The 9806-nt window shown below is 38.3% G+C and overlaps 1 protein-coding gene across 1 annotated transcript; it reads left to right on the forward strand.

Annotated features, from left to right (window-relative positions):
• The first annotated feature begins 2651 nt into the window (after positions 1-2651).
• LOC149170956 (uncharacterized) lies at positions 2652-3598 on the forward strand. Its single transcript, XM_089427390.1, has one exon. It carries the CDS (start codon positions 2842-2844, stop codon positions 3463-3465), a length of 624 nt encoding a protein of 207 aa, XP_089283516.1. The 5' UTR covers positions 2652-2841; the 3' UTR covers positions 3466-3598.
• The last annotated feature ends 6208 nt before the right edge of the window (positions 3599-9806 follow it).

Genomic DNA, 9806 nt, shown 5'->3' on the forward strand with positions numbered 1-9806 from the left:
CAGTGATTGTCATTGATATGACCGTTTCCAGAATAATTAAGATAAACTTATTTTCAATATGCTTCTTCATTGAAAGAATTTAAATAAACTTATTTTTAATATGCCATTTCAGTCGGTTATCTACACAAACAAATGACAAGTTCATATTCTCTATTGATTTTCAATTTGGTGGACATGCACCTTTCTCCAGGTCTCCGGCTGCGGCTCAGGCATTACTAATACCAACAGTTCCGCTGCGTCTCTTATTAAATCAGATCTCCGCGTCTTATTAAATCAGATCTTATTAAATCAGATCTCCGCGTCTTTCAAGGTCTTATTAAATCAGATCTCTGCGTCTTTCCCCAGGTCTCCGCGTCTTTCTGCGGCTGCGGCTCCAGGTCGTCCAGTAGTATTTTTGAAGGTAATTGCATTTCGATCTAATTTTTTACGGTTAGATCTAGATCTAGGCTGCTCAATCTAATTTTCTGCGGCCAGATCTAGATCTAATCTTATCTTCTCTAAGGCTGGGTTCTACGGTCAAGTAAAATATGGCTCCGAGCTTCGCAAAAATCACTGGTGGCTCACCCGCCTCTGGAGGGCAATCTCCTGCCCATATTGTCAGTGAAGCCCCAGCTCCCACTATCCAAGTAGTTCAGGCCTCACTCGATGAAGCTTTGAAGTTTTCCGAAAGTGCCCTAATTTGCCGGTTCAATGGTTTTTGGCCGCGGCTGATAGCACTCCACAATTGGATTTCAGAGGTGTGGAAGCCTGTCATTTCTGATGAAATTAATATCTACCCTTGTGCTAGGGGTTTCTTTATAGTAGATTTTGAAAATCCTGAAAGCAGACAATGTATTCTAGATTCCGGCCCTTGGTTTTGGGAAAAATCAGGGCTATTCATGAAGCCATGGGACCCATCATTCGATCCCTCTACAGCAGTGATAACCTCAGCACCAGTTTGGGTGAGATTGCCAAGCCTACCCTTGCATCTCTGGAATCTCTCCTCACTAAAAGCCATCGGAAATGCAATTGGGAAATTTTACTGCAGGTGCCCAGAAACAGAGGAATATGCCAGAACCACCTATGCACGCATCTGTGTGGAAATGGATTTCAGCACTGGATTCCCAGCTGAAATAAACCTAACAAGTAAAGACTATGTGTGGAACCAGAAACTTGATTATGAAAGTGTCCTCTTCAGATGTCGATCCTGCTTTGAGACAGGGCATCTAGCCAAAAATTGCCCAAAAGCCTCTGAGAAAAATTTTGCTAGAAAAAACCACCACAGATCTACATGGTGGGAAGGAGCACAAAAAGAACACTACACTGTCATCAAAGAAGAATATTCTAGAGAAAACTCTGAGTCACAAGAAAGCAGAGAAGAAATAAACAACTCTCAAGACAAGCAAGGAGAAATCCCGCCCCAGCAAATCAACAGTTATGAGGATTCGAATAACTCAGAAAATAAATCTTCATTTAACAGCAAAGCAGATCTCCCAGACCAAACTTCTTCTCCGACTATCTTCAAAAGAACGAACACAATAGATCGCGAAGCTAAGACACCAATGCTCCAAGAACCAGAAGAGATGAAGGAGATGCAAGATAAAGGAAGTTGGAAGACCGTAGAGAAAAAAAAGAAAGCTACAACACCAATCTCGCCAAGAAAGACGAGGAGCCAGACAAGTAAAAATTAAGAAAATTGTAGGTCCGATAGACCAATTTGATCTCAGTGGACGTTAACCACCATCATCATCATCATCATCAAGCCTTCAATTTTATGAGAATCCTATCCAGAAACCCTGATGCCATTGACTAACAATTTTATAAAACTTTGATTTCATGATTTCGTAGAACTCTAGTGACAGGGGACCCAAATTCCTGTCACATCTTCTAATAACAAAAAACCACATTTCACATATATTAATATGCAATGTTTTGTTTTGCATTTTAACATTTATAAATCGTTTTCCATAACATAATATATTAATCATTATAATTTTTGAAGTGAAAGTTGAAAGAAGTCATCACCTTTGTAGATATATTTTTTTAATAAAAATATATTTTCCAATTTTATCCCCTTTATTTAAAATATTAACATGGGTGGTTAGTTATTTACTTATATTGAATTATATATCATAATTAAAAGTTTTTCGGTCATTGTCAACCCACGGGATTCCTGTGAGCACAAACTCTCGATTTTATCATTTTATATCCTTATCAAGCATTCATATATATATATCGAGAGTGGACGAAAGACATGGAATATGCTTAATTTATTGCTTAAAATAAATAACTAAATAAAATAGCCAGTGAGTCATGTACTACAAACCGGGCATAACTATTAGTTAGTTGAGATATCAAAATGGGCGACGATAGGAATGGAGAGTACTCGCACGCTGCTAAACACTAAATATAATCCTGAGTTAGGTGGAATGTTAAGTTTGGTGTTCAGTAAATCTCTCACCTCCCTCCTCATGTGAAAATTGTTGGGCGGTCTTTTCGTGATCCAATTGATTGAAAAATCGACGTCTCTGTCTTGAAGCAGGCTATTTAACAATATTTAATGAGAAGAAGATGGCAGGCCAGAGCCGTGCTTGCCTGCAATACCCTTCCCATTCATGCCGTTCCAATTTAATCTATTTTTATACATAATTTCTGCTGTGTCCTGCCTTGCTTGTATAAGAAGAAGGTAACAGGCTGTGCATCATACCTACTCCGGCCAACTGCAGCGTTCATATCGACTCTGAAACCCTTTTCGACAATAATAACAGAAAAAGCAGTTGACGGTGCAGCTGAACTATTGTTACCGTCTTGTCTCCACCATCGTTGTGTTCCGAGTTCGAATCTCTCGGCCACCTCTCAATCATGTCTCAAACACTCAGAAAACGCTGCGGTGAGGCCGAGGGTCCGCCAGATTACATTGTCGTGCAGGAGCCGAAACGCTTTCACGGCGAAGAAAGAGAGCAGTTTCTTCAGCTCGTGCAGTTAGACCAGACCTTAGCAGACGATGAAGTAGAATGCGCTCACAGCGGGGAGCTCGTAAATGGAGTGATGAGAAGCCTGAAGGAAGAAGTTGCAGCGACTTCTAATCCTGTGTTGAACTCCACGGAGAATTCGGTGGCGTTTGATATTTCTAGCGGCAACGAAGACCAAATCCGAGACAATGATGATCTGTGTTATCTCCTGGAGGCTTCAGATGACGAGCTTGGAATTCCCCCGAGCCCTGCTCTGGTGTTGAAGGACGAAGTATGTATATCTCCAAAGGAAACATCGGATGGTTTGTCGGAGAACCGCAATCTTAAATCCCTTGGTGGAAACTGGCACTTCGAGGATGACTTTGAAAACTATCAACAATTTGCACTGTACGAAAAATTATCTGATCCGCTACAACTTGAGGATTATATGAACAGAGATTTTTTAGGGCAGCCCATGTTATTTGACGGAGATTTTCCTACGACATGGGAAGTCGAAACATGCAGTAGCATGTAATGAAAGCAACATCAAACGCGTTTATTTCGAACAGACGAAATATGGCTGTAGCAATAATATCTTTAAAGCCCAAAATTTTCCTCGGAAAAATGGCGGAAAGAACTTAAAATATAGTGTTGCAACATTGTACTTTTTTTTAATCCACAGGCAGTTTATCTTGGTGATCTGGTTTTCTTGTTCGTCTCCATGATTATTCCATAGTTGTTTGGCTCAACCTACCGATAGCTTTAATGTACTGGCTTATTGTTAAGATCAAATAAGCTGGGCCCTTAATATTTTCTTTTATCATCTACAAATGTTATACGCCAATTTCTGCTAATAAAATAACTCATGTTAATGTTATGTAGTTAGAAAGATTCTGTACAAATATTAGGAATACAATCAGAAGGTATTATTTTCTATTATTTATATCTGATGAATTTTTATAAATTAGTACAATCACATTAATGTTATTGATATAATGGAAAATTTTATAGATATAACTAAAAAATTATTGCAATACAAAGAATCCTTTAGTAATGGACACATTTATAAATAAATGCTATAAATAATAATGAGGAAATTTATCATCAAGGAACTTATTAGAATTGGAATAATCTCAATACCCTAGGAAATTAGTGGGCCAAGAGCCCAGATGAATCTAATTTTTTCTAATTTATTAAAAGTCAATGCAACCTAACAAACTCTTTAATATTGGTGGGTGGCTCTTTTTTAATTTATTAAAATTCAATGCAACCTAACATACTCTTTAATATTGGTGGGTAGGGAGCCACTAATCTAAATTTTTAAATTTTTTAAAAGTAATGGACCATTTTGCTAAATCAAATTTTCTTACATATAAATGAATGTTATAAATAATAATGATGAACTTATTAGAATTGGAATAATGTCAGATTCTTAGGAAAATTGTGAGAAAACCACAAATCTAATTTTTTTAATTTATTAAAAGCCAATGCAATCTTACAAACTTTGTAATACACTACAACAATTGCTAAGCATTAAGACTAAACATATTCTCTTGAGAATCAATCTAGATCCTCAATTCAAAAAAATAAAAAATAAAAAATACAAAAATCAACACATCTTTATCTACTTTAAATTGAAATAAAAATCATTCCACAATAAATTCAATCAACATAATTTTATATTATTTATCATCAACATATTAGTAATATTTTAATTACATGAGTATGTGTTTACTATCACAAATTCAAATTCAAAAATATAAAAAACTCCCTATTCAAATAGACCTCTATGTACCTTTGTAAACTTTAGAATCATTATCACAATTCTTAACGTAAATTGCTTCTGTTTATTATTATAATTCCTTTTGACCGTAACAAATTTTCCTTCCAATGAATACTTCCTCGGATCCATGCAATGTTTGTTTGGTTTGTTTGTGAGTCTGGAGTGCATATTATATACTAAATTCCTTTTGACCGTAACAAATTTTCCTTCCAATGAATACTTCCTCGGATCCATGCAATGTTTGTTTGGTTTGTTTGTGAGTCTGGAGTGCATATTATATACTAAATGCGTTTTTTTCCATATATTGATGGTGTTCTGATATTCCACTATTTAGTAATGCTTTTTTTTTTTGTTAATGTGTAACTTTTAATTTAAAATATTGTTTTATTATTCTATTAGCTTGTTTTAAGTTTTTTTTAAAGCGGATAGGTTATAATTTTTATTTATGTTTAGATTTAAATACTTATGTATTAAAAACTAATGAAAAATAATTATTATTTAGATTTAGTGTCATTAATAATAATAAAAAAAGTTCATAATAAGTTCGTTTATTGAAAAAAATAATAATATTCTTTAAAAGGGTTAATTTACAACGTTAAAAATATCAAGCAATTATACATTATAAATATCAAGCAATTATACATTATTGAATATGTTTCATATCAGATTGCTTTCGGGACGGTGGACTGGAGAAAAATCACGTCGTAAGGGTTTGACGAGATTCAACGACTGTTACTAATGGAGAAATGCAGGGGAGGGAGCTCCCCTCCCTCCTACAAAACTGTTGTGGCCAATAGAGGCAAGTCCCCTCTGGGCAAAGTCAAAGATTCGGAGGAAGGGGAACAGAGTAATAGTGAAAAGGATACAGAGGGGGGCAGACCCAAGGAAAATGTCAGTACTAAAGACAAAGAAGAAGAAGACAAAAGCCAGGGCACAAGGAACAATAAACAAAAGGGACCGTGCAGACCCAAAATGGAGGTCACTCCTAGAGTGGTGTTAAACGATCCTACGCTTCAGGAACACAGAGAACACATGGGGACCTACGCTATAATCTGCAAGTTTATGGGATTATGGCCCACAGAAAAGGCGTTGCAGTTATGGATCAAGTATCACTAGAAACCCAAAGGAAGTATAGACTTGCATCTAGGGTCCAAGGGATTTTTCACTGTGGTGTTCACAAACATTGAAGACAAAGACAAAATATTCGAAGGAGGACCCTATTTTTATGCAGCAGTTGGCCTCTATATGCGGCCTTGGAAGATGAACTTTGTGCCAGAGCGGGAGACTTTCACTTTGGTTTCGGTCTGGGTAAGACTTTATTCTCTTCCTCTTGATTATTGGCAAACTGAATCACTTGCTGCCATAGGTAACAAACTAGGACGTTTTGTCAAAGCTTCGGAAGCCACAAGAAGGGGCAAATACACTTCCTATGCTAGGATCTGTGTAGAAATGGATCTATCAGGAGCGCTTCTGGATGAAATCATCCTGGAAGTTTTTGATGAGGAATGGGTTCAAACAGTAGACTATGAGCATATCCCGTTCAGATGTCGTAAATGCCATGAACATGGACACTTGTTCACAGATTGACCCCTTAGTCAAAAAGACAATAAAGGCAAACCTAAGGAAACGAAGGATACAGATAGCTTCCAGAAAGTTATAAGTAGAGGAAAAGGCAGCAAAAAAAGATCAAGGCAACTACATAATGCGGAGCAAAAGGTTAGTGAAAATAGGGATTAGATACTAGTGGAAAATATAGAAATGGAAAATGAAAACCAATCTATGGAGGACAACCCTAATGGAATGGAAACGAAGATTAAAGAAGATTGCAACCCATCACAAGAGATAGATAATAAGAAATATACCATATCGAGTGAATCGGAACTCGAGATGGATTAGGAGATGACCCAAAGTGAAACAGATCTGGAAGATCATGAGCTTCTGGAAATTCTAGAGAAGGAACATCTAGATCTGGAAGGGTTCCTGAGGCAGGAATCCACGGGAGGGATAGATTCACTACCCCAAGAAGACTGCAAAAAAATTCAGTAGTTATTCTTATGGAAAACTCACGAAAGAGATTTAGTTAATGAAAAAACCATTGGAAAAATGGAACACACAGGAGTTAAAGTAATGAAAACTACTCCAGGATTAGCAACAAGAAATGCAGGAAAAAATAGAGGTAGGAAAAAGCAGAAGGACGTCTTGATGGAGTGTGGCATGTTAATGATAGACTCAGGTAAGATGAAAGACCTAACTAGTTACTCATTTACAAATCTTTAAATATGAAGCTTACATCATGGAATATCAGAGGTCTAGGTAGTAAAAGAAAACAAAGAATGCTCAGTCATAAAATGAAATTGGAAATGCCATATGTTATATTCATCCAGGAAATGAAATGTTCAATCCAGAAAATAAAACAAATCCACAGCAAATGGCTCAATGGATTTGATTTCCTAGAGGTTAAAGCTGAAAACACAGTGGGAGGCATTCTTACTCGATGGAACACAAGGAAAATCAACATAACAGATGCATAAGCATCTAGAAACTACTTATCAGTGGTCATTCAACCAATGGGGGAATCAAATACCTTCCTGGTCACGAATGTTTATGGTCCTCAAAGAATAGATGACAAACTCAAATTGTTCGACTCCCTTATTGATCTTAGGCACAGACATGCTGGGATGCCTTAGATCATGGGAGGGGACTTTAATATGATCAAATCGCTCTCGGAAAAAAAGGAGGTACTAGAGCACTCAACATAGACTCCTTAGCATTTCAAACTTTCAAAGAGGAGATGAAACTGGTTGATTCAGACCTTAACAATGGATTTTTTACTTGGAACAACAAAAGAGGAGGTAAGGCACAGGTAGCCTCCAAATTGGATAGGTTCATGATTTCAGAGGAGCTATTGCTTACAGATAAAGAAATTACAACAATGGTCCTTCCCTTTAGAGGTTTCGATCACTGGCCGATTCAACTGGAAATCAAGGGTTTGATTTTTCCCAGGAACACGCCCTTCAGATTTGAGAATATTTAGCTCTCTCACTCGGATTTTATCAGCAATATCAAAAAATGGTGGTCAGAGGACTTGCAATTCCAGGGCTTGAAAATGTACCTCCTTCACAAAAGACATAAGCATGTTAAATTCAAACTAAAAGAGTGGAACAAAAAGGATTTTGTCAACATTTTTTTGAACAAAAGCTCTTTGGAAATCAAATTACAAGAACTCAACCAGGCTCTGATCAAAGACGACTTTGACAAAGTCAAAAGTGACTAGGCTGACAATTATCACCTTGAATGGGATAATTTATGCAAATAAGAGAAAATATTCTGGAAGCAAAAATCTAGAGTGAAATGGCTCAAGGAAGGAGAGCGGAATACAAGATTCTTCCACAGATCCATGATGGCCAACAGAGCACACAATAGAATATCAACGATAAAGGATGAGAATGGACAACTACAGAACACCCATAAGAGTATTGAAGCCATGCTTGTACAGTATTTCTGAAATATCACCCGAGAAAACAATCCAGATAGAGAACATTACATCCAGGAAATTACAAGGCATATTCCCAAGTTAGTGTCTAGAGAGGATAATTTTAATCTCAACAGACCTGTTACTGAAGAGGAAGTTAGTGAGGTCCTCAAAGATATGAAGAACTGCAAAGCACCAGGTCCGGATGGTTTCAATGTGGATTTCTTTAAAGCTTGTTGGCACATTGTTAAACAGGACATTCTGGATGTAGTGGAAGACTCCAGATCCAGTAAAACGATCCTAAAAGCCCTCAATACATCCTTCATCTCTTTGATCCCCAAATGGGAATTGGCCCAAACTACAAACAAATATAGACCCATAGCTTTATGCAATGTGGTTTACAAGATAATCTCTAAGGTAGTGGAAAATAGACTTCAACCTCTCCTTCCTTCTTTAGTTTAAGAGGAACAATCAGGTTATGTGGAGGGCAGACAAATCTTAAATAACATCATTCAAGCCCATGAGGTGATCCACATGCTTACCAGTAAAAAATAGGCAGGGATGATAATTCAATTAGATATATCAAAAGCCTATGACAAGGTTAATTGGAGCTACATCAAAAAGGTTCTCAGGACTTTTGGGTTTGACCACAATTGGATCCGTTGTGTCACGCGCCTACACCTGCGTAGTCTTTCAACCGCTTATAGCGAGGTGCGACACCACCAAACACTTTCTTTTCACTAATACTTATTTTCGTGGACTACACCTAACATTCCACTTATCCTACTTAGTTTGTGTTTGGCAACCAAGTATCATTAATGTGTGTTCCTTTATACAAGTGAAAGCCCATAACATTCACATAAACAGCATTATACAAGAGATATGCACAACAATATAAAGGGAGGGGCAATTCCCTGCAATATGAGTTTGCCCGAATATCAATATATTATAAATTTTCCACTTTTACAAAGTACAGACTAAGTCCTTGGGAAACCTCAAATTTATACTTAGCCAATTTTCACAACTTCAGCAAACTCAGTTTCCCAGCTCATCAGCACCTCCGCACGGTCGCCGCACGACTCTCCAACCCTTCATTCACCTCGTCGCACGATCGTGTTGTTTGCCCAGCTTGGGCACACCTCCAAGTCACCACACATAGGCGCCTCTGCCCGAGACACACCTCCGTTCACAATCTCAACACTTCACCAAGTCACCGTGCACACTTGCACGCCGGGCGGGCGCTCACACGAGTCACCAAGACACCCACGCCAAGTTGTCGCACAAACCGAGCGCCACACACCCGTGCACGCCTCAACTTTCTGTCGGCCGCCACACACCTGTGCACGCCCTTGCCCAACCGCCGAGCGCTCCTGCCCGCACCTTCACCCGCAACCGCGCCATACCGTGCAGCCTTGCCCAAGAATGGGTGCATGTGAAATCTGCACCTCCTCCTCTTAGACTTGTGCACTAGAAACCTGCGCCTCCTTGCCTTAGTGAAGATGTGTGAGTGAGATGGTTTATGTCAAATGAGGGCCAGCGCAACACAATATATATGCGTTGAAGGGGAGGTCATGGCTTGCCCATCCGACCTCACCCACGCCCTTGATCCATCACAAAAGCC

Source organism: Pinus tabuliformis, chromosome 4_2, assembly GCF_031772625.1.
Source record: "Pinus tabuliformis cultivar Carrire ecotype Pingquan chromosome 4_2, CPIR1, whole genome shotgun sequence".
NCBI lineage: Eukaryota > Viridiplantae > Streptophyta > Pinopsida > Pinales > Pinaceae > Pinus > Pinus tabuliformis.

Bases quoted from the DNA above. Each gene is read 5' to 3' on its own strand.
- LOC149170956 (XM_089427390.1), top strand. From the start codon at position 2,842: ATGTCTCAAACACTCAGAAAACGCTGCGGTGAGGCCGAGGGTCCGCCA.